A 26,163-nucleotide genomic window follows, 5' to 3' on the forward strand; every position below is an offset into this window, starting at 1 on the left:
ATTGGGGTTAAGTGACTTGCCCAGGGTCACACAGCTAGTAAGTGTTAAGTGTCTGAGTCTGGATTTGAACTCAGGTATTCCTGACTCCAGGGCCGGTGCTCTATCCACTGTGCCATCTAGCTGCCCCACACAGGATTTATTTTTAAAGAAAAAAGAAGAGAAAACAAATTCAATAAAACCAATCAGTACATCAGAAAATATTTTTGGTATTTATATGCAGTGAACTTCCCACATCCACAAAGGAAAGGAGAATTTTTTCATATGTCCTCTTTGGGGCCAAATTTATTCTTTCGAATGTTGCAGCATTCATTTTTTTTTATTGTTTTGTGGTGATAGTTCTTTCCATTTACATTGTCATCTGTTGTTTTCCTGGCTCTGCTTCCTTCCCTCTGCATCAGTTCATATAAGTCTTCCCATGCTACCCTGTATCCATCACACTGACCATTTCTTACAGGACAGTAAGATTCCATTATATTCACATAACCACAATTTGTTTAGCCATTTCCCAGAAGATGGCTAACAACATACTTTGTTTCCAATTTTACATGCAGAGCGATTGGAAGGTAGCACTAGAGAGGAAGGCACTGGCAGCTGGGGGGACCAGGAAAGGTCTCCTGCAGAAGATGGCATTTGAACAGAGTCTTGAAGCAAACTGGTCTTTTAAAAAGCAAAGGTTAAACTAGAGCTCTAAGGCTGAACAAAGGATCCAAAATGCTATTATTCTCTCTTTTCAAATGCAAGAAGCTGTGAGTTTCCCATAGTGGGTGCATGATGAATATTCAAGCATCACAAAGAACTCCTCTGAGAGTTCTGGGGCTGTCTTGGATACCAGCTTCTAAAGTCTCTCTCCTCTCAAATCCCCTTGACAACATCCTTTCTCTGCATTATCCCCTGCCTATTATCATAATGGGACTACTTTTCTAGATGAGCTGGCTTTAAAATGATTCCGTTCAGAATCAGTTCAGCTTTACCAATCTTATAACAGCGCCTTATCCCAGAATACAAACCGGGTCCATGTGCTTGGCAAGTTAGGTTTGTGACAAAATGCCTCCACATTCATGCCTTCTTATTCCTCAAAAGAATGCCTTCCAATTTGGGATAAGCCATGGGAGGAATCAACTGGACAGTTTCCTACTCAGGCAATCAGTCAGAAGATATGAGGCATGTTTACGAGCCAATACTTGGAATAATTGGAAAGAGAACCACTCCCTAAAGAAATCAGACTCAGTAGAACTTCAAAAAGGGAGCTGGTGCACTCCCATACTGCGGGGAGATCTTCACTCACCCCTGCAGCCTAGTTCTTGACTTCCTATCTAAATTGATGGAAGTGTTAATTTCCTCACCATGGACTAAGCCCACTTTGGTCTTGCTTCCTCCATCTCTATTATGTTCAAAACATCAACAAAGGTCACACATGACCTATTGGGTCTGGGATTCATTTTTGTGTGTGTGAGGTAGTTGGGGTTAAGTGATTTGCCCAGGGTCACACAGCTGTCAAGTGTCTGAGGTCAGATTTGAACTCAGGTCCTCCTGACTCCAGGGCACTGTGCCACCTAGCTGCCCCTGGTCTGGGATTCTTTAGGTCATTGTGGACAGCTGGCCTCTGAGTCAGGTAAATTTGGGTTCAAATCCTACCTCTGACCCATCCTGGCTGTAAGACACTGGCTAAACCACTTCAGTTCTAGTACCCCAGGCACCTCTCTAAGACTCTAAGTTGCAGAAAAGGTGTCAAACCACATTAAGTAAGTAAACTAATTTCCTTGTGGGGAATTCTCCATGGGAAAATAGCACATATTCGTACTCCAGACCCCTTTGGCTCAAAATAATGCTTTTAAATGCACAAAATAAAACACAAAAGATTACAAAGAAAAACAATTATTTTGAAATGTAGTTATCCAAAAAAATTTTTTTTAGTTTATAGAGCCCAGGTTAAGAACCCCTGATAAAAGTATCAAACAATGTATAAATTATGGGTATGTGTATTGTGTAATACGTACAGGCATAAATACATACATATATGCAGGGTATCCCAAAAGTTTTGTTTCAGTTTTAAACTAAGACTTTTGGAATAACACAGAATAAATGTAAGGCAAATTCAGACATGAGTAGCAAGGGGCACAATGGATAGAGTGCCCAGCCTGAAGTCAGGAAGACTCGTCTTCCTGAATTCAAATCTGGCTTCAGATACTTACTAGCTGTGTGACCCTAGGAAAGTCACTTCACCCTGTTTGCCTCAGTTTCCTCATTTGTAAAATGAGCTGGAGAAGTAAATGGCAAACCACTGCAGTATCTCTGCCAAGAAAACCCCAAATGGGGTTATAGAGAGTCATTGTCCTTCATTATGGGAGGGGACCAGTGACAGGAAGGTGATATCATGACTTGCAATGAATTGGATTTAAGTGAGGCAGGGCTGTGCAAAGTCACTCTCTCCTCCAGAGCCATCTGGGTCCCGTGGCAAAATATAAATCAGAATGACTGGAGATGCCCACCCTCTCCAAGGAGACTCAGACATGGCTGAAACAAGAAACAACAACAAAAATTCAGATGTAGGAACAGACATAGCTATTTCCACTTGATTATCCCAGGAGTCATTCTAGGTAGAGTATGAAATTGCAAGAGGTCAGGAATTTTTCAAATGGTGTTACTTACTGATAATTCCTTTTTGTACCTGTGCTTTCATCAGCAAAGGGAGTTCTTGGTGAAGAACTTTCTCTGCCAATGCAAATCAGCACCAATTAATAGTATTCCATATTAATATTAAAATTAATTGCATTTTAATGCATTTGATGCAATATAAGTGATATATTTATCAAGCTATATTTATTTTGTTATTGGGGTAAATTTATATTTTCTATATTTTGTTACTTACATTTATAATAAATTTTAATTCATTTTTATTTTATCATTTTTTACCTTCAAGGAGCTTATGCTCCAAGGGAGAAGCAATGTATAAATAACTTTAATGCACACCAGAAAATGATATATGAAAGAGCAAAATCCAAAGAAAATGCTATCAAAATTTAAGGAGGAAGGGAGGTCTTGTTGCTGGGAGGAGCAAGATGGGCTGGATAAGAAGATAATCAGAGAGGCTGACTCTGACTTTGCTCATGGGATTATTTCTTCACCAGTCTCTGGAATAATACAGTCTGCCAAGAATTAAGATAATGAGCAAATCTGGCGATGTGCAAATTGTCTAATAGCTAATGAACTCATTAATGTCTCTATCAGAGAAATTGGCAGGCATGAGCTCAGAGCCTGGAAAGTTGAAAATGTGCTAAGCGAGAAATACACTGTGATGATGCTTCTAATTGGTCTTTCTCTTATGTGTTTTTCTCTCCCTCTTTCTTTCCCCCCCCCCCACTCCTTTCTGGCACATCTCTCTTTTCCCACCCTTTTTGCCTCTCTTTCTTTCCCTTTCCTCCCCCCTTTCTTTCCCCTTCTTTCCTCCCTTGCCTTTCTCTGTCTCTCTGTGTCTCTGTCTCTTTCTGTCTCTGTGTTGGTCTCTCTTCCTCCCTCCCTCTCCCTCATTCTCTCCCACTTTTGTTCACATTCACACGAATAAGGAACTGTCCCTTCTCTCAGAAGCTGCCATATTTAACCAATGGGTAAATGTAAGTATATTTATTTGAACTTTGGAGTAATTGGACAACATATATAATCTTGGGGAAAATAAATGCCTTTGGTGAGAAGGGATGGGGATTTGACAGCTGAGCCCTGGAGGGTAAACTATTGCTAGATTTTTATCTCCCTTTCCTCCCTGTGGTGAAGGCCTAAGAAGGAGGGTGCCAACTAAACATGGGAAGCAAAGACCCTGACTTTGGCCTTCAAGGCTCATGTCTGTAACTCTCAGAATTCGATTCAATTAAACAAGCATTTTAAGTACCTACTATGTGCCAGGCACTGTGGTTGACACTAAGGATACAAGAGAAGAAAAAGGCAGCCCCTGCCCTCAAGGAGCTTACATTGTAGAAAGGGGGGCCAGGGGAGCAGAAGGAAAAACTGGGGAGATAAGGAAAGGCCTCCTGCAGGGGGAAGGCCTTGAGTTAGCCCATGAAGAAAGCTGGAGGTTCCAAGAAGAAGAGATGAGGAGGGAAAGCATTCAGGAATAGGGCACAGACCTTGCAAAGGCTGTGCTGGGAGGCATCTGGGTATCACAGTGGATAGAGTACCAGGTCTCTAGTCAGGAAGAATAGAGTGCAAATCCAGCCTCAGACATTTATGAGCTGTGTCATCCTAGACAAGTCACCTGAACTCTCTCAGCTTCAGCTTCTTCAACCAAAAAATAGGGAAAATAGTGCCAAGTCATTTTAAGGATCAAATGAGGGGCAACTAGGTGGTGTGGTGGATAAAGTACCAGCTCTAGATTCAGGAGGACCTGAATTCAAATCCTGCCTCAAACACTTGACACTTACTAGCTGTGTGATCCTGGGCAAGTCACTTAACCCTCACCACATACATACATACATGCATACATACATAAGTCACTTAACCCTCACCACATACATACATACATGCATACATACATAAAATTTTTTAAATAGAGCATCAAATGAGATAATACTTATAAAGTAATTCACTCAGTATCTGGCACATGGTATCTGGCACTTAATAAATGCTTTATTCCCTTCCCTACTTAGTACATGATAAATGAATTTTGTTTTTTCATGCATTTGCTTTCTTCTGGAGAGGTTCTCTTTGTCTTTTGAGTCTTCTCAATAACTTCTGGTCCTAGTCAAAAGAGTATATGAGGCCCTACCTGAAGCCAACACTGGGCAAATTTATAAAGCAGGCCAGGTCTATCTATAGTCTTCCAGTTCCTAACCATCTCTCAGGCTCCCAAGACTCTTATTCTCTCCCACTCCCTACCATGAACTGCATTACTAGCCTAATTTATACTAGCATCTACATGATTGCTTACTTCACATATGACCTTCCCAAGGATAGTTGTATTTTGGCAGTCATCAACTGATAATATATCTAATTTTTGGATATAATGTTGGAGGTCTGAATGGAAATTTCCAATCCAATCCTACCAGTAAGTTTGGCAGAGGGTGAAGAAGACAGAGTGCTAACCACAGAGTCCAGAAGACCTGGATTAAATTTCCCCTGAGACGCATACTAACTGTGACCCTGGACAGGTTATTTGATCTCTCAGTGGTCTCCAGGGAACTCTCTGAGCCAATAAGTTGCAGTCAAGTGTCCATGTGTATTGATAGAGGGAATGTCTTCAAACTGAGTTCTCTACACCAATGAAATCACAAATATGCCTCATCCCAACCCATCCATCCCAGCAAAATGTGTCAGGAACTCTCCAAGGTGCTAGGGGCACAAAAACAAATTGTCCCTGCTTTTCTTATTCTTATATAATAAGATTCTTGTGTTATATTCCAGATCCCCTCCCAGGAAACACCCAATCTAGGGCTCACTAATTATTCTGAATGATCCCCATCTCCCTGCCAACCACAACCCCAAGGACCTCACCACCCAACCCCAGGATTCCCCTGGGAATATTCCCTGCAGGATTCAAGACTTATAACCCATGACCCCTCCCAAGCCCCAAACTAGATAGATAGCCCTGACTGTAGCCTCCTGTTTGATGGTGTGGAACCCTCCCCTCTTGCTCTTCCTGTGGTTTAGGAAGCCTCTTCACGAGCAATGCTCGCAGGTGCCTCCAATCTAACAGTCCTGGTACCTTCCCAAGAAGCCATCAGGAATATGGACCCAGATGAGAAGACCTTTTGGTTGTCAAAAAGCAACATTCCAACCCTAATCAAGTAAGTGAAGCTCATGTTTTGTTTTCAGACTAAATAGCATCCATAGATTATTAGTTATGAACAGATCTTGAGGGGGTGAATCCATTAAGCCCTATGGCTCTTCTCTGACGGACTCTATGAAACATATTTTGATGAACCTAGAATCTCATTAATTTGAACAGGTCCTCCAATGATTATTGAAGGCAATAATTGGAGGCAATGACTCTGGGATCAGACCTAGGTTTAAATTCCTACCTTTGACACTACCTGTGTGACTTTGGGCAAGTCATTTAACCTCTGGACCTCAGTTCCCTTAGGTGTAAAATGAAGACTAGATAAAGTCCTTCTCAGTTTTAGACCCATGATCTTATAACTATGAGATCACAGCCTTCTCATCCTCTGCAGTTATGATACTGACCAGGGAGTCAGAGAACACAGGTTCAATCCCATCTCTCACATTTAATCCTTGTGTGACTAGGCAAATCACAAAGTCCTTGAACCTCAGTTTCCTTATCTGTAAAATAAAGGGGGTTAGACTAGGTAGCCTCTGAGGCCCCTTCCTGCTCTAAATCTAGGATTATGACTTTCTCTGTGGCTTCTGATATTCCTTCTATCTCTAGATCTATAATTCCATGGCCTGGCTCCGTGTCATCCCATACATCCTCCCCAGAGGACCCATCCTATACATGGTGGGCCTTCTTCTAATATCTTCCCCTTCCGTTTGACACAACATCCCATGATATGCCAATGGAGCACATGGGCTATCCATCCATTCCCACCCCATGACCAGCCCATCTTTTCTTCTAATCCCACATCTCTCAACAGCATCCTTTATGTTGCTTCTCCTGCACAACATGTTGGCTTTTTTCTAAATGCCAATGTTGTCTTTAGACCTCACCCTTGTGACCTTTGATTTTAGGTATCATGCCCTGGTGGGTACCTACAGAACCTCAGACCTCCAGATCCTATCTTCTTCAGACATGCTTGCAACATCTTTGCAAGGAAATTTTCTTCATTTATCTAAAGTGAATGGGGTAAGAAAGTTTCAAAAACAGTTTTCACTTTCTTGTATCTCCCCTGAGTGTATTAAATATATGCTTATTGTCACCTCCATTAAAATGTAAGCCTTTTGAGGACAGGAGCTGTGTTCACTTTTGCTTTGTATTCCAAGACCTTAGCATGGTACAAGTACCCCTGGCATATAGTAATTGTTTAATAAATGTTTGTTGATTGATTACCCATTACAGATCAAAGGATCATAGGTTTGAGCTGAAATGGATCTTTAGAGACATCTAGTCCAACCCCTCGTTTTACAAGTGAGGAAACTGAGGCCCTGAGAGGTTAAGTGATTAAGGCCACGCATTTTAAGTGACAGAGCTGCGCTTCAAACATGGGCTCTGGGATTCCAAATTCAACCTTCTCCTATTCTCCTTGGGCATTTCTGGGACAAGGAAGGAGAGAAGAGCAGTCCTGCATAAAGAAGAGGCCCTCTTGCTGACAGGTCCTCTGTTAACCTGGCATACATGCAGTATTCTGCATGCTGCCCTTGGACCAATCATTTCATCTCTCTTGGCCTGAGTTTCCCTCTCTGTTAAATGTCTTCCCCTCTTCCAGAAAGAAGCGGGCAGGATTCCTGGATAAATGGAGCTTCGTGCTAAGCCTGGGAACACCCTGCCCCTCCGCCCCACTGGTCAAAATCCCCCCTGCCCCAGTAGCAGCCAGATCGCCACCAACTCAGAGAGCCTATCCCCTGACACCTGCTTTACTGGCCTTGTTCTTGTTACAGAATATCACCATTGAAGGAGCTAACATCGTGGACAGTGATAACGCGGCCACAAATGGTATCATCCATGTCATCGACAAGGTATTGATTTGCATCTCGTTACTTAAGCCAAGTTGAGGCCTTCAGCTCTTCCTCACATTTCTCCTACACAGTATCTCCCAGGAGGAATCATGGAATTCTTAGAAGGCCAGAGATGGAAGGGACCTTAGGAATCATCTACTACAACCTTCTCATTTTACAGAGCAGAAAACTGAGACCCAGAGGGGGAACTGACTTGCCCAAGGTCACACAGCTACTTAGTAGCAGAGCCCAGGTTAAAATTTTGCTCTGCTGAGTCCCAGTTGCATGTTCTTTCCACTAAATGATACGTGCCTCTGACTTCACAAAATCATAGGATCCTAGATCCTATATAGACATAGAGAGAGCTAAGTGGCTAAAGCACGGGTCCTGGAGTAAGGAAGACCTGTGTTCAAGTCTGGTCTCAGATACTCACTAGCTACATGACCCTGGCAAGTCACTTAACCTCTATCATTTTACAGGGGAGGAAATTGAATCCCAGGGAGCAGAAGTGATTTGTCCAAGGTCACACACATTGTAAGCCCCAGAAGTTTGAGTTGAACCCCGGTCTTCTGACTCCAGAGAAAATGCTATTTCCCCTTCAGTACCCTGCCTTTATCTTCATCCCTCTTTTTCCATTTAAAGAATGTTTTTCATTAAGCTAAATGCAAAAATAAACTAGTGTGTTTCATCCTTTAACATTTTTCATTTTATTTATTTTTAAACATCTATTTTTTCTCCCTCCCACGTCCCATCACCCCTTCCAGTTGAAAAGAAATGAAAAACCCTTATAGCATATATATATATATACATATGTCCATATATAAATATGTATATACATATCTAAAGATATACATGTATATGTGTGTATATACTCATACACAAGCAAATTAAATTCCCACATTGGCCAAGTCCAAAAATGTATCTCTCATTATGTATCTTAAATCTCTCACTCTTTGTCAGGAAATAGATAGCAGGCTTCATCCCCTGTCCTCTGAAATCATGGTTAGTCATGAGTTAATCAGAGCTGTTAAGTCTTTCCAAGTCATTGTCTTTACAGTGTTATCATATGAATGGTTTTCCTAGTTCTGCTCATCTCTCTCTGCATCAGTTCATGTGAGTCTCCCTAGGTTTCTCTGAAAGCAATTTTTTTGTAAAAGAATCATAAGTGCATAGATTTAAACCTAGAAGTGACCTTGTTGTTGTTGTTGTTGTTGTTCAGTTGTTTTTCAAGTGTGTCTGACTCTTCATGGCCCCATTTGGACTTTTCTTGACAGATACTGGAGTGGTTTGCCATGCCCTTCTCCAGCTCATTTTACAAATGAGGAAACTGAGGCAAACAGGGTGAAGTGACTTGCCCAGGGTCACACAGTTAGGAAGTGTCTGAGGTCAGATTTGAACTCAAGAATGTGAGTCTTCCTGAATCCAAGCCCAGGGCTCTATGCACTATGGTACCACCCAGCTTCCTAGAAGGGACCTTAGTGGCCATTTAATCCAAATTTAACTAATATGGAAACTGAGGGTCAGAGAGGTTACCCAAGGTCATTTACGGGCCACAGATATGGATGCTTTCAAAAAGTCAGACAACTCAGTCAATAAATGCTTATTAAGAGCCTACTGTGTGCCAATCACTGTGTGAGTCAGAAAGGCAGCTTTTAGTAGTGGATAGAGAGCTGGCCTCAGAGTCAGGAAGCAGATTCGAGTCTTGCCCCTGATACAGACTGGCTATGTAACTCTGGGTAAATCACTTAACCTCTCAACATCCTGGCAAGTCTCTAAGACCATCATAATAATAACAATAATAGCTAGGGTTTATATAGTACTTACTATGGGCTAGGTACTATGTTAAGTGCTTTGCAAATATTGACTCATTTGATCTTCACCATAACTCTGGGATACAAATGATATTATTATTCCTATTTCATCACTGAAGATACTGAAACAAATAGAGGATAAAGCACCAGCTCTGGAGTCAGATTAAGTGACTTGCCATGGGTAACAAAGTTAGTAAGTATCAGAATCCAGATTTGAACTCAGGTCTTCCTGACTCCAGAGCTGCTATGAAAAATGTCTCAAAGTAGGTGTTAATTTGCATTTTGGTAGAGGTTGTTCCTCCCTGGAGGCTCCCCACACCAGTGAAATCACTGGTCTGATTAAAAGGGGGGGAAGGGAGTACAAATAAAGAGCCTGGTATTCTTGATGTCTATACAACTCTATTGCTCTCCTGTGTGTTTGTATGATAAGTTCAATCCAGGTAGAAAAGAGGGGGGAAAGGCAGAGGTGTCGTTTTCTCCCTTCTCCCCATCAGAAAAGGAGAACCAGATAGAAATATTGGAAAGATTTTTCTTTTCTACTAAGGCTTTGTTTTGAGTGACATGTCAAGTAAAATCGACAAACATTTATTAAACATGGTACTGTGTGCCAGGCACTGTGTTGAGTGCTGGGGATACAAATGTAACCCAAAAGAAAGACAGTCCCTGTCCTCAAGGAGCTTCCATTCTAACGGGAGAAGCTGGAAGAAGGGAGGAGATTGGGGAGAGATGAAGAAGCAGCAGACTTTGTAGGGAAAGTCTGGGGGGAAGGAGACAGGAGAGGAATAAGACATGGCTAGCTCGGGCATCATCCTTAAAATGGAATTCTTCGAGGAAGCAGCCAATCGGAGGGAGGAGAGGCAGGGTACTTCCAGTGTGTGAAGTCCAGGGCTGGAGTGAGCTTCCAGGATAGAGAGGTGTCTGGAACATTGTAGACAAAATCCAAGAGAGTTGTATGTGCAGCCTGGAGAGAAATGAATGATAGAAAAGAAGTAAGATTTATGGAAATGGAATTTAAGATCCTAGAATCATTAGTTTAGATTTTTATTTTATTTTTTTTTAGTGAGGCAATTGGGGTTAAGTGACTTGCCTAGGGTCACACAGCTAGTAAGTGTTAAGTGTCTGAGGCTGGATTTGAACTCAGGTCCTCCTGACTCCAAGGCTGGTGCTCTAGACAGTGTGCCACCTAGCTGCCCTGTAAAAGCCTTATAGGAAATCTGGTACAACCTCCTCTTTTTAACAGTGAGGGACTTGCCCAGGGTCACACAAGTAGTATATAGCAGGACTGGGATTCCAACCCAGGTTTTCTGATTCCCAATCTGGTGTCCTTTCGACTACACCAAGATTTTTTGTTTGAGTCCTTTGGGATCCCCGGATTAGTGATTCAGAGAGGGCAAGAAACTTGAAGCCATCTAGTCCAGCTTCCTCATTTTCTAGATAAGAAAACATCTATAAAATGAGCAAAAAGAAGGAAGAGATTTTCCCAAGGTCACACAGGTTGTGAATAACAGCGGCAGTGTTTTGAGTTTGATTTAAAACTGGAAAAGGAGCTAGTGGAAACTAATGGCTCTGGGGGAAGGGGGTGAGAAGCCATTGGGGGGAAAAACAAATTAGATATCTTCAGTTTAACTATAATTAGACACTTGATAGCTTGCTCCCTGGTCTCTCTTATCTTGAGATTACAGGAAAAGTCATCTCTTGTCATTTTAGGAACTAGAAACCATTATTCAGAATTCTTGGGGCATTCTCTTGCACAGATGAGATCATTAGTCATTGTAACAGACTGGCGCTGAGCTTTTCTAAGCAGGTGACTCATCATTTGCCAGAATCCATGCTGAGTCTAGGCCTGAATATAATGCAAAACCACTTTACTTATATTAGATATTTTTCCCTTTCTGATTCAGTCTTTTTTTTTTAAAGTAGGTAACACAAAAATAGAGACTTCTCCCTGATCCTCTGATCCCTGATTGTCTCATCCTTCATATCCTCAGCCTTTCATCCTAGACTCACAAAATCTCAAAGTTGGAGTGGACCTCAGAGGCCATCCAGTATCCCTATGACCTTAGATAAATCACTTCATCTCCCTGGACCTCAGTTTCCTCATCTGAAAAAAGAAGGGGGTGAAACTAGGTCACCTCTATGGTTCTTTCCAGCTCTAAATCTATGATCTTATCATTCCAATAGGTCCTTTACCCTCTAAGATTACATCCCATCTTCCTGTCCTGTGTGGACTTTTTTGTCTGCATGTCATCTCCCCTTTAGAATATGAACTCTTTGGGGGCAGCTAGGTGGCTCAGTGGATAAAGCACCGGCCCTGGATTCAGGAGGACCTGAGTTCAAATCCATCCTCAGACACTTGACACTTACTAGCTGTGTGACCCTGGGCAAGTCACTTAACCCCCATTGCCCCGCAAAAAAAAAAAAAAAAGAATATGAACTCTTTGAGGGTAGGGCCTGGTTCTACATTTCTTTTTATCCCCAGTGCTTAACACAATTCCTGACACATAGTAGGCACTTAATAATATTTGTTGACTGACTGACTACCATAGCAAGAATCTACTCCATAGTATTCCCAACAAGTGGTCATCCTATTTATTCTTGGCGACCACCAGTGAGAAGAAACTCACTACTTCCCAAGGCATCTCATTCCTTTTCAGACAGCTCTTATTGTTGTAAAGTGTTTTCCCTGATTTGAGCTAGAGTCTCCCTTTCTGTAACTTCCACCCATTGGTCCTCATTCTGCCATCTAGGCTCAAGCAGAGCAGGTTGGGTCTCCCTTTTTTTGACATGAGAGCCTTTTAAGTACTTACAGATGGTTACCATAGACCCTGAGTCTTCTCCATACTATTATGATTCAGTCATCTTTGATAAAAACAGGATTAGAAATAGGGTGAGAGGGGGCAGCTAGATGGTACAGTGGATAGAGCACCGGCCCTGGATTCAGGAGGACCTGAGTTCAAATCCGGCCTCAGACACTTGACACTTACTAGCTGTGTGACCCTGGGCAAGTCACTTAACCCTCATTGCCCCGTAAAAAAAAAAAAAGTAGGGTGAGGGTTAGAAGCAGCGCCATCCTTGAACATCCCCCAGCCCCCACTCCCAAGCATCAAACACTGCAAAGTCTCTGCATGTATCAATTAAGGCAACCAGGGCATGATGAATGTCACTGAATCCTACCCACCCTCTAAGGTTCTTATGAGAGGCAGAATGGGGAAATAGAACCTGGGATTTTTAACCAAAACACCAGGTTTCATATACTGGCTCTATTACTGTGAGACCTTGGAAAAATCCCTTAATCTCTTTCGGATGCATTTTCCTGGGATATAAAATGAGGAGATTGGAGTAGATGGTTTAGGAGGTCCCTTCTAGCTCTGTCATTGAAGATTTCATGATCCTAAGTCTCTTCATTGGTTCTCAGTTTCCTCATCTGATTGTAGAGTCTCTTCCAAATCATTATCTGGGATCATAATTGCATGGTCCCAAACAACTTCAATGTCAGTGCTTAATTACAGTAAAGTGAATTCAAATGAATTAAAGTGAATCATGTATCTTAAAGAAGAGACAAGTATTTATTAAGCACCAACTATGTACCACACACTATACTGAGCCCTGAGGATGCAAAGACAGTAAATAAAACAAGCCCTACTCACAAAGACCTTACAAGTGCCCATCTAAGTAGATACAAAATTAATATAAAGAGAACAAAAACAAATAAATAGAAAGTAAGACATTCCAAGATAACTTGAGAGGGAGTCATAAATAGTCCAAAAAGGCTTAACTTAGATCAGAGCTTCTCATCCCTGATAGATTTCTGGGGCATTTCTGAACTTGAATGGGAAAAAAAATTGAAAATCATATCTTTGATTTCACTAACCTTAAAATGAAATTTAACATTTTCTTCAAGTATTTAAAAGCTTGATTTTGAGATTTCCATAGGCATTGCCAGAATACCAAAAGGATCTAAGACATATTGAAAATTAAGAATCAGGGCTGGAAGGGTGAGGGGCCACTTTAATAACAAAGTCTACAGTGGGTGGTTGTTTGGTCTTTCCTCTCCTAGCATGGCATTGATAAAAGGAACTCAAACTACAGTAGAAACTACAGTAGCCAGAGAAGTGTCAATTCCATGGTCTATTTCCCAAGACTGTAGATTGATCAATGTTGGAATATGTTCTGTGGGAAAAATTGTAAAATCCACTCTAGGCTAAGAGGGTTTCACCTTGAGACAGAAGGTTGGACTAAATGACGTCCCAAGCTCTCTTTCAGGCTTACAACTCTACTAGCCTGTGTAATGTGGTTGTTCCCTAATCATTCGACAGTTTGGAGAACTAGTGGAATCTCTCATTGCTACTGCTCTGACTATTGAAATATATTAGCTGGTACACCTTATCAGGAGGGCAAGTTGCATATTCCCCAGGTAAAAGATTTCTTGGGGTCCTTTCTCTAGGTCCTGTTGCCCCAAAGAAGTGTGAGTGCCTCATTACCCAGCCTTCTCAACCGCCTGGACCAGATGCCTGACTATTCCATCTTCCGGGGCTACATCATTGCAAGTATTCATGTTATCTGGGGGACTGAATCATTTTATTTCTATGGGAAATAAAGTCACTCATGTTCTTTTTTTTTCTCTCCCTAACCCTAGCAATATAATCTGGCCACTGCAATTGAAGCTGCTGATGCCTACACGGTATTTGCCCCAAATAATGAAGCCATTGAGAATTACATCAGGGAAAAAAAGACTGCCACATTAGTATGTATTTGAAACAAACCCCATGGATGTGAACTCTAAGTTTATGTACTCAGAGTGTTCACGTGTGTCCAGGAACCAAGGGTCACAGGCTTAGAGTGGGAAGGGACATCAGAAATATCTAGTCCAACTCCCTCCTATTAAGATGAGGAAACTGAGGCCTAAAAGAGGTTAAGTGATTGGCCTGAATTTACACAAGTGGTAATTAACAAGACTGGCTCTGTTTCCACTGTCCCCATGAGTTAACTTTGTACATGGAGATGGGAATTACCTTTTCCTTATGCTCAAAGCTTACATGCTTTGTGCATCCCTGCCTCTGTGTGGCATAGAGTGCTACACTTGGAGTCAAGAAGACCTGGCTTCAAATCCTACCTCTGACAATAACCATGTGACCTTAGTCAAGTCACTTTCCTGGGCCTCAGTTTTCTCGTCTGTAAAATGAAGAGTTAAGTAGATAACTTCTGAGGCCCCTTTCAGCTCATCACTAATGAGCCTATGACCCTTCCTAGCCCTGGCCCTATGAGCCTATCATCCTGCCTTCTATGCCTTCCATCTTCTCTACCTCTCTGAATCCTGCCCATCTCTCAAGGCTCACCCACCTCTTATGACATCTCCCCAATCAATCTGGCCCATAGTGATCTCTCTTCTCTCTGAAATATTTGGGGGTACTTACTATCTACATTGGTTCTTTGTCACCATCTGTCCATTATAGATTTCATTTTTTTATGTTTATATGTCTCCACCACACTATGTAGTATCCTTGCACTGTTGCTATGCAATTGTCTTTAGGTCATTCATTTATTGTTTGTTTGTTTGTTTAATTTGTGGGTAAATGAGAGTGAAGTGACTTGCCCAGGGTCACACAGCTAGTAAGTGTCAAGTGGCTGAGGCTGTATATGAACTCAGGTCCTCCGGAATCCAGGGCCGGTGCTTTATCCACTGAGCCACCTAGCTGCTCCCAAGACCATTCATTTATCACTTCAGCTTTGCCATAATATGATTAGGGTATTTTCTTTCTCGCTCCATCTCTTTGTTCTAGATAATATTAGTCATATCTCTAAGAACAAGCCAACTCTGCACTCTGACTCAGTCCATTCTTTCCATTCATGTTTATCTCATTAGAATAGAAATCCTTGGAGGGTAGGAGGCCATGTCTTTGGGTCCCCTACAGTGTCTAGAACAATGTCTGACACTTTAACCATCACATGCATTCATTAAGCACTCACAATTAGTTATACAAGTACAAAAAATTTAAAACAATCCCTATTAACAAGGAACTTACATTCTAGTGAGGGGAACAACAAGGTAGAAAAATATATCCAGCATAGAGTAAATAATACAATGCTTTTAAGCACAAGGTAGGCCACAGCTGCTGAGGGCTGATATATCAAAATTGTATGTTGTCAGGAAGAAAACATACTCCGGTATCATATTATTCTAGAAGAGAAACTCCTGAAGAATGATCTACACAATGGCATGCATCGGGAGACCATGCTGGGAGATTCGTATCTTGTTGGCTTCTTTCTCCAGAATGGCCAGGTGAGTAGGGTCCTTACATCTCGAGGCTTCCATCATCAATCATCAATGTGACTCATGGGCTTATAGATCTTACAGACAATGCCCATCTTTCCAGTTCTGGGTACCACATTTTGGGAAGGAGATCAAAAGTGAGAGTATGTCCAAAGGAAGGTGGCCAGAGTGAAGGAGCTGGAGATAAGAGCATTCAATGATCATTTAAAACAACTAGAAATGCTTATTCTTTGAAATAGGAGACTTAGGATAGCTGCCTTCAAGGATTGGAAGGGTTCTTATGAGACAAGGTCATCAAATCCTTTTGTTTAAAATTGGGAGGTACAAATGGAAACAGTGGGTGGCAGTTACAGAGATGAAGATGTAGGTTTGATATAAGAAAAAACTCTTTAATAATTAGAACTGTGCCAAAGTGGAATAGCTGTGCAATGGAGAACAGTTGACAAATATGAGGGATATTATGAGAATAGAAGCAAAAAGATTTGGCAAGTGAATGGATTTGTAGGGCAAATCAAGGATGATACTCAGGTAGTTAGCCTTGAAGACTTAGAAAGATGGTGGTGTCCTTGACAATAAAAGGGAAGATTTTAAAACAAGTGCACTGATGGGAAAGTGTAATGTAGCAAGACCTAGAGAGCAGATCATAACCTGTTGATGCTTGCTTAGTCTATGCAATTCACTTTGGCCTGCTCAAAATGAAAAGAAGAGATTGACTCTTACTAAATAGTCACTGAGCTGGAGCCAGAGCCCATCTTCCAACAGGTATTCTTATCAGCCAAGAGATAATCTTGGGGACTGGGGTAGGTATTCTAGGGGATGTAGAACTTTGTCAGTGGCATCCGAACAGCTGCTGCTGTGGGTGCCCAGGTAGAGGTTAAGTTATAATTACTTTGGGGGGCTGGTGCCCAGCTCAAAAGAGGAAAGGATGGGGGTTTGCACACTGAAGGCAGAGGAAGGGAAGTCTTAGGATATAGGAATAGACACGATTGTGACAGAAACAAGTCCCACATTTAGCTATCAGAGTGTGAGAAGGGTACAACCCATCTTCCCACTCCCCAGTTGGTTGGGGTCACCACAGCCCACTGGCAGCAGCCCCACCCTTCCCTTTGGAGACCCCTGGTTTAGAATGTTCCATATATCAGCTCCAGGGTAAATACTAACAATGTGTGCATTTGGTCCTCTTCCTCATAGCTCTATGTAAACGAGGCCCCAGTCAACTACACTAATGTGGCCACTGACAAAGGTGTTATCCATGGATTGGGGAAAGTCCTGGAAATCCAGAAGAACAGATGCGATAGCAATTATACTACCATTTTACGAGTAAGTGATCACTAATTACAGGTGATGCTATCAGTCATGAGAATCTCAATCCCAAAGAAAGCATGAAAAATAAAGGGTTAGGAATAAGGACATGGGGCAGGGGAAGGAAACTATTACTATTTTTCTCTTGCAAGCAGTAGGGTAGCTAGGTGCTACAATGAATAAAGGACTGGGCATGGAATCAGCAAGTTCTGTCATGACCCCATTCAGGGTTTTCTTGACAAAGATACTGGGGTGGTTTGCCATTTCCTTCTCCAGCTCATTTACAGATGAGGGAGTTGAGAAAAACAGGACTGAGTCAGGATTTGAATCCACCAAGTCCCACACCTGATGCTCATCACCTATTCAGTGATTTTGGACAAATCAATCCACTTTCTTCAATCTCAGGATTCTACTCTATAAAAATGAAAGGGATAGGGGGCAGCTAGGATGGCTCAGTGGATAGAGCACCGGCCCTGGAGTCAGGAGGACCTGAGTTCAAATCCGGCCTCAGACACTTAACACTTAACTAGCTGTGTGACCCTGGGCAAGTCGCTTAACCCCAATTGCCTCACCAAAAAAAAAAAAAAAATGAAAGGGATGATCTGGATGGTTTCTTAGACCTCTCTCAACTCTAGATCTATAATTCTATTACCCCCAATTTGCAGATGAAGCAACTGAGGATCCAACACAACCAGTTAACTGGTCAAACTGGGATCAACCCAGTTCTTCTTTGTTTGTTTGTTTGTTTGTTTGTTTGTTTTAGTGAGGCAATTGGGGTTAAGTGACTTGCCCAGAGTCACACAGCTAGTAAGTGTTAAGTGTCTGAGGCCAGATTTGAACTCAGGTCCTCCTGAATCCAAGGCCGGTGCTCTATCCACTGCGCTACCTAGCTGCCCCGACCCAGTTCTTCTTACTCTTGGATCTAGTACACTTTCTATAACTTTGTTACTGTTTTTGGATGATAAGAAATTCATACTAAGCCATGAAAACTGTGCTGGGCATAGTCATAAACAAGGCCTTTTAGCATTTACAAAGCCCTTTCCCTACAATGTGAGGTAGATAGCCCAAGTATTATTGCCATTTTGCAGGTGAGAATACCGAGAGTCAGAGAGGTAGAGTGAGTGTCCAGGTTTCATACCTAGTAAGTAGTATATCCCATACTCAAACTCAGGGATTCTGATGATAAATCCAGGGTCCTTTCTGCTCTATCCAACTGCCTGTCATTGTTAAGGTCAGAACAAAAAACCCACATCCTGAGTGGTATAGACAAAAAATTCTGGATGCTGAGTGACATAGGAACTGGCAGCAGGGAGATGGACTACACCAGTACCACACAAAAATTTTTGATCATGCATTCCATCAGTAAACAGAATATTTTGAACTCACACCTCCAGTATGTCAGCAAGTGAAGCCAACAAGCATTCATTCAAATGCTTACTCCATTCTAGGCTCCATGCTAACTGCTGACTATTCAAAAAAAGGAGAGGGGTATATATTTACTTATTTATAAACCATCTAGCTGCCACTGTCCTAATTATTATGTACATTGTAAGGCACAAAAATGGAAATTTTAAAAGATGAGATAAAAATGAAATAATATTTTATCCTAGAGACAACAGACCACTGGAATTTATTGAGTAGGGGAGTAACCTGCTCAGACCTTCTCTTTAGGAAAATCTCTTTGGCCACAGAGTAAAAGAAAGATTAAAAGGGACAACTGGATGGTGTAGTGGATAGAGCACCGGCCCTGGATTCAGGAGTACCTGAGTTCAAATCTGGCCTCAGACACTTAACACTTACTAGCTGTGTGACCCTGGGCAAGTCACTTAACCCCAATTGCCTCACAAAAAAAAAAAAGAAAGAAAGAAAGAAAAGAAAGATTAAAGTGGAGAGAGAGGCAAGGAGACCTATTAGAAAGCTCTCACTGTAGTTAAAGTGAGAGGTAATGGGGGCATGAACTAAGTTGGTGGCTATGTGAGTAGAGAAAAGAGCTTTATACCAGAGATATTATCGAGGTGAAAATGACAAGATATGGTAACTGATTTGATATGGAGGAGTGAAGGAGAATGAGGAGATGACACCAAGGTTGTGAGAGTGAATGGGAAGTTGGAGATACCATTGACTAATAGGAAAGTTTGGAAGAAGGAAGGAATTGGGGGAAAATAATGTTGCGAGATCTGAGGCAGCAATCACAACCCATTCATACCTGCTCAACCTGTGCGACTCATCTATTCAACCCAAAATGCAAAGAGTATGAGGGTCTCTTGCTCCCCAGTTATCACCCTAGAGTGCAACACAGAACTCACCCACTGATGGGCAGCGCCCCAGCAATGACTGGGGGTAGCAAGTAAAGAGAAAGTGAGACCATAAAGGGGCAACAGAGAATTGTGCCTGCACAACTACTATGCCTGAGTCATAGTGGTGTTATAGTGGACCTGAGAGGCCTATACCAGGCATAGCCAAAGGAATCCAGGGGGTAGAAGGGATGGAATAGGAAAGTGCTGATCAAAATTAGGTGAAGGGAGTGGTTTGGTGCTGGAAACATGCCCCCTGGCAGGTAGGATGTCCCCCATATGCCCACTCTTTGACTGGATGATCACATATCACTTTGGGTCATTCCTTAGCTCTCTTGTGACATCTCCCTAAACCACCCTTCACTTTGTAGACCACTGGACAAGATGACAGCGTGGAGTCAATCTATAGGCTAAGACACTTTCTGCAAGGTTATTGGATGATAAGATCTTAGAAAGTCATAGATTAAAGGGGCCTCCGAAGCACTCTAGTCCAATGGCCTCATTTTTCACAAGAAGTAATCACTGTGAAATGTTTCCTTTGCTTTCTGTTTCTTCCAAAGGGAAGGTGTGAATACTGTTTTCTAAAGAACTGCCCTCCTGGAACAAAACCTTTGGTGAGTATTTTCTAGAGTGATGGAGTCAGTTTGTATGGCATTGAGAACAAGGTGTTCAAACACAAGGGAGAACCAGGTCAGGAAAGTAGAGCAAGAGAACTGTCAGTGGGAGAATTTTCACCTGCTACCTCTCAGGAACAATAGATAACCATCCTCCAGAAACATTGAAATAATTCACCTTTATTCAATACCTTGATTCATATGCTTCCTCCATAACCCACCTACCTTCCCAAACTGATCATGTATCTTGTTTTTTATTTCATTTTTATTTAATAATAAAAATATTATCATATTTTACTTCATCAAATATTTCCCAATTACATGGGGAAATTTTTTTGACATTTGGTTTTTTGTTCATTTTGAATTCCAAATTCTCTCCCTCCTTCCCATAACTTTCCCATCACTTGAGAAGGCAAGCAATGGGATATCAGTTATATATGTGGTCATGGGAAACATTTCTATATTAACCATGTTTCAAAACACACAAAAAAGCAAGAAAATAAATTTTTCAAAAAAAATACCTGTTTTAACTCTTATTAAATCACTGATCAGTCTAATACCTATCTCAGGAACTCCACTCATGTGCTAGTAGAAACCATAAGGGCATTCACCTTATTCCACATTCTATTTTTATCTGTGTTAATTGGTGAGCAACGAAATCATGGAATTTCTAGTTTTATTCACACCATTGCAAACCTCACTTGCCTTTCTCCCTCCCAGATGAAAAAGACATAGATTTGCAGAGCCAGAAGTTGAAAAAAGATTGGGGTGGGTTATGATTGTGGTCTCAGGGAAGATGGCAAGATGGGAGGGAATGAGAGGAATGGTTGGATGGGGTTTGAATATGGCCTGGTCTAGCCGGCAAGAGTAAATAATGGGTCAGGTGACTTTATTCTCATTCACTGCCAGTCTCAGCTCCAGGGCTGGGTCCCAAAGCAGAGGGGATGAACTCCTCCAATTCTAGCCAAGAGTAATAACTCTGACTCTACAGTTGGCTTTTGGATATGAGGGCAGGACTGTGCCCCAAAATACATTTGACTCTAGCGCCAAGCATTAATGTTCATGAGTCCAACTAAAAAGAAATGTAAATGCCCCTATTTCACAGGATACAGAGTCAAAGAAATGCGTCTATGTGACTTTCTTCATGGGAAAGAGATCTTTGCATATTGGATGCCAGACAAAATGTGTCAAAACAGTGATTGTGAGTATCTACCTCCTCAGCCTCCCCCATCCCCACAATAATGATTTTTGGCCATTCAATTCCATTCTACCTACATATGTGGCAGTCACTGTGCTCTGCTTTGGTGTTACAAATACAAAAAAAAATCCTTGCCCTCAAAGATCTTCCATTCTATTTGTTTTTGGTTTTTGGTTTTTTATGCAGGGCAGTGGGGGTTAAGTGACTTGCCCAGGGTCACACAGCTAGTAAGTGTCAAGTGTCTGAGGCCAGATTTGAACTCAGGTACTCCTGAATCCAGGGCCGGTGCTTTATCCATTGTGCCACCTAGCTGCCCCAAGATCTTCCATTCTAATAGGAAGATACAACATGTACACAAGATACTTTACTTTTCAAAGGGAATATCGCAGTTGATCCTTGAAGAAATAAGGTAGGAATTATTATCTTCCCATTTGGCAGAAGTAGAAACTGAGGTATGGGTAGTGTGAGTGGCCTCTCTATATCAGTAACCATCCTATCAGTTTTTCAGAGACTGAACAAACACATGGCCAACTGAGATAATAAAAAGTTGTCTTCAATTTAGAGTACAAAGAAAGGGACCTTAGAAGCAAACCAGTCCAAACCTCTCATTTCACAGATCCAGAAAACTGAGGCCTCAGAGAGGTCAACTTTCCCAAGGTCAAATAGATGATAAGTGTCAGGACCAGGATCTGAACCCAGGATCCCTTGCACCATATCTGACATTCACAACACTGAGTCATGCCTATTTTTTCAGGACTCAGTTTCTATTTCTTGGCCATAGGAGTTGTGGAAGAATTTCTCAAACCAGATGTCCTAAGATCCCAGGGAGTAAATCCTCCCACTTTGGTCTATTTGACCACAGGTCAATAAAATAAGAAAGTAAAGCTAGGAGATAAAAAGATTAATTAGCAACAGGTGATAGACAGTTGCCAGGTGGATAGCAATACCAGGGAACAAAGGGAGATACACCCATATGTAGGGTTTGCCCATCCTCAGGGTGACATTACCTGAGGCAGAAGGAGCCCAACAGGTGAGATCCCTCAGCCACATTCCTTTGGAGGTTGAGTAATAGGGATGGGATGTCAGGTGATTTGAGGGAGAATGTGTAAACCTTGGGTTCTCAGGAGTTGCCAAAGATCAGTGGATAATGACTTTCTCTGATGTTGGTCTTATCAGAATATCCTGTTGGGGCTAGAGATCTCCAATGAAGGGGAAGCCTACTTCAAGATAAAATGAGGGGCGCAGTGGATAAGCACCGGCCCTGGAGTCAGGAGGACCTGAGTTCAAATCCGGCCTCAGACACTTAACACTTACTAGCTGTGTGACCCTGGGCAAGTCACTTAACCCCAATTGCCTCACTAAAAAAAAAAAAAAAAGATAAAATGAGCAGCCCAGGTCTCAGCTTGTTATGAATAAAATACATGCTGTGGGTCTGTCTCTATACAACCCTGTGGCGCCTTTTCTTTGGCCACTAAGGTTCCTTTTTTCCCCCCAGAAGAAGATATTTTCCCCAAACTTATAGTCTACTTCCTCCACAGGATAAACATATCCTTTTCTTATTTCACCACTGTCCACCTTAGGCTGGGCAATTTGTGGCACATGAGATTGATATTAAAACCCCTATTGTTCTCCCCTTACAAATCTTTCCTTTCTTTTTATTCTATTTTTTATTCTTTATTTCTTTTTTATTATTTCCTTTTCTTCTTCTGTCTTCCTGACTCTCCCATCTTTTCTCCTATTTTTCCTTTTTTGAGAGGCATGGATTTTCTTTTTTTGACTGAGTCTGTCTGACTCAGGCTGAAAATGTTCCAACCACTCATAGGACCAATCCCAATACTGATGGGCACACAAGCTTTGGCCACCTTCACATTTCTGACCTGGGTCAATTTCCCCTTCTTATACTTCTGGGTAGCCCCCCAACTCCTGGAGGTTCCCCATGTTGGTACTGGATTTAGTTTGGACTCCATATTGCCTTTAGCCCTTCTTCGGCTTAGATCTGCAGAGCTCAGGTGATCCACCAGCCTTAGCTCCCCCAGCAGCAGGGATTCCAGGCCCAAGCCACCACTTCTGTCAGGTTGGTAGATTTTGAGCTGACTTAGGGGTCACCTAGTCTAATTTCCCTCACCTTGAAGTTAAGGAACTGAAGCCTCGAGCAGTTAATAACTTGTTTATAGGATCACACATACACCCCTCGAGGAAACCTTTTTGCACAAATCCCAAGCCCCTGAATAAGACTGTGATAGATCTTAAGGGCATCACACCCAATGCTATCTACCTGTGTGACCATGGGTAAATCATTTAACTTCTTTTTGCCTTAGTTTCCTCAATTGTAAAAAGAGGAATTGGGGCTAAAAAGCCTCTGACATCCATTTGGGCTCTAAGGCTATCTATGATCCTATGAGATCCTAGGTTTGGTCTAAGAAAAAGGAGCCCAGAATGAGACTCATCCTAACCCTGTCCATTTCAGACCAAAGAATGTTGCGCCGGCTTCTTCGGGCCTCAGTGCCAGCTCTGTCCTGGCAAAGCTGGGAATGCCTGCTTCGGGAATGGCATCTGCCTGGATGGTGTGAACGGCACTGGAGTGTGCGAGTGTGAGGGAGGATTTAATGGGACAGCCTGTGAGACGTGCATGGAGGGGAAATATGGTTCCAACTGTGACCAAGGTGAGGGGGGCATGGGGACTTTCGTTCCTTGCCGCAGGTGACCTCAAAGATGATCTGCCCTTGAAGTGCCTTCCAGTCAGCCAGCAAGCCATTGGCAACATCTGAGTCAGCACCTTCTCCCCTGAACATCTCTATGTCAAAGCAACAGGGAGACAAAGTATTCCTGGACTGTCATAATTTTCTAGTTACATTTTTTTTTTGGCGGGGCAATGGGGGTTAAGTGACCTGCCCAGGGTCACACAGCTAGTAAGTGTCAAGTGTCTGAGGCTGGATTTGAACTCAGGTACTCCTGAATCCAGGGCTGGTGCTTTATCCACCACGATATCTTAGCCGCCCCTTGACTGTCATAATTTTCATCTAGCTGATGATAAAAATCCCTATCACCCCTTCTTTGCATATGGCCAGTGTTTTCTCAGGCTTTTTCCTTAAATTAAATGCCAGGAAATTTGCCGGGCAACATCACATACATACCAGCTTTCTGTTAAACACCAATCCCACCCTGACCACATTCTTATAATAAGAATCTCTCACATTTTTGCGATGAAAGACAGTGAGCCATAATTGATAAAAGGAATATATACAGATTCCTGTGTATCTCCTGCCCGTGTGACTAAGTCATTTAACCTCTAAAACCTCCAAGTTCTGTTAATTGGAGAGAAGGTGCTGACCTACAGTGGTGGAAGGAACTTCCTCACCTGGAAGTCCCCTATAGCAATTAAACCATAGATCAAATCCCCATCCTTATTTATATGGTAACTGATATTTACACCATCCTTTAAAGTTTGCGAATCCTTTTAAGTATATTTTGCCAATTGTTGTTCAGTCTTTTCAGTTGTGTTCCATTCCTCCTGACCCCATTTGGGGTTTTCTTGTCAGAGATACTAGAGTGGTTTGCCATTTTCTTCTCCAGCTCATTTTATAGATGAGGAAACTGAGGCCACAGGGTTAAGTGACTTGTCCAGGGTCACACAGCTAGTAAGTGTTTCTGGGTTTCAAGTCTATGCTTTCAAGACCAAAGCTTCTTAAAATGTGGGTCACAACCCTATATGGGGTCACATAACAGAATGTGGGAGGCACAAAAAATTTGGCAACAGTAAAAGATTATATATACACATTTTATACACCTATATACCTGGGGTCACATAAAAATTTCTTGGGTGAAAAAGGGTTGTGAAGGGGAAAAGTTTAAGAAGCCCTATTCCAGACTATTCCATTGGAATATGACTGTCATCTTTCAGAAACTATACTTTCTCTGTTCATGAGTACTAGCTGTCAGCTTGACATGTTCTGTGGTGACCCATGGTTCTCATACAGGGCCAAGGAATTCAGGAAAGTCACCTTGAGGGCATGGTTGTAGCTGACAATGGTAACCAACAATGCACCTCTTGCTGGCCAGAGCTCACAGGATGGGGTTTGCTTACTTTTTTTCCCTTTTCATTTAGTTTGCAGTTGTGTCCACGGACAATGCAGTCAGGGGCCCAATGGTGATGGGTCCTGTGAATGTGACGTTGGCTGGAGGGGCGTGAAATGTGACACTGGTAAGGCAGTCTTAAGTCTGAACAAAACCAATAATAATATCATCGTCGTCATCATCGTCATCATCAAGAATTAGTTACAAATTATAATATACAATTTAGTCTATGTACATAATTATGTACTATAATCTTATCATCTAATTAATATAATAGAATTATTATAATTATGTAATTATACACCATAATAGTTATGTGATGAGTATTATAATTGTACAATTATATATGAGTATTATAATAATATAATTATAATTAAATTATGTAATATAATAGTTATGATTATACGTATATAGCATACTAGTTATAATAATTATGCATATAATAATTATAAGTATAAAACACAATAGTTATAACAATTCTATATGTTTAATTAAAAGTTATAATTATAATAAAATTATATAGTACACTAGCTATAATACTTATATAATATGATTATTATAAATATAAAATAGATTATATAATTGATCATCATAATTAATAATAATAGATCTGTGATCTCGTTAATATAAGGAACTCAGTATAAAAGAGATTCCTTCTACCAATGAAGATTTTCACCTCTTTAACTTAGGGTCTTGGAGAGGGAATTGATTTGCCCAGGGTCACACAGTCAATACAGGTTCAAGACAGGACTTAAGACATCAGGTCTCCTTGACTTAATGGCTGGTTCTCTCTCCATTATACCAGGCTACCTGTAATGATAACAGCTCATGCAACATGCTAAAGCACATATATACTCTATGAGGGGAGTATGAAAGACATTCTTACCCCCATTTTACAGATAGGGGAATTGAGACTTGGAGATATTAAGTATCTTACCCAATGTCACATAGCATAAAGAGATAGGATTTGAAATTGTCTTCCTCACTCCAATCCCAGAGCTCT

General features: G+C 41.6%; 1 protein-coding gene across 1 annotated transcript in view; it reads left to right on the top strand.

The window, feature by feature from the left end:
- Positions 1 to 26,163, top strand: part of STAB2 (stabilin 2) — a 173,128-nt gene that overhangs the window by 79,379 nt on the left and 67,586 nt on the right. Inside the window, exons 28-39 of the mRNA XM_043969353.1 lie at positions 3,564 to 3,611; positions 5,638 to 5,774; positions 6,673 to 6,787; positions 7,540 to 7,617; positions 13,852 to 13,950; positions 14,044 to 14,151; positions 15,556 to 15,687; positions 16,870 to 16,998; positions 19,835 to 19,888; positions 20,994 to 21,089; positions 23,554 to 23,749; positions 25,192 to 25,287. Coding sequence (XP_043825288.1) covers positions 3,564 to 3,611; positions 5,638 to 5,774; positions 6,673 to 6,787; positions 7,540 to 7,617; positions 13,852 to 13,950; positions 14,044 to 14,151; positions 15,556 to 15,687; positions 16,870 to 16,998; positions 19,835 to 19,888; positions 20,994 to 21,089; positions 23,554 to 23,749; positions 25,192 to 25,287 — 1,288 coding nt within the window. The remainder of the gene's footprint in view (positions 1 to 3,563; positions 3,612 to 5,637; positions 5,775 to 6,672; positions 6,788 to 7,539; positions 7,618 to 13,851; positions 13,951 to 14,043; positions 14,152 to 15,555; positions 15,688 to 16,869; positions 16,999 to 19,834; positions 19,889 to 20,993; positions 21,090 to 23,553; positions 23,750 to 25,191; positions 25,288 to 26,163) is intronic.

This window comes from Dromiciops gliroides, chromosome 5 (assembly GCF_019393635.1).
Source record: "Dromiciops gliroides isolate mDroGli1 chromosome 5, mDroGli1.pri, whole genome shotgun sequence".
In the NCBI taxonomy this organism is placed as follows: domain Eukaryota; kingdom Metazoa; phylum Chordata; class Mammalia; order Microbiotheria; family Microbiotheriidae; genus Dromiciops; species Dromiciops gliroides.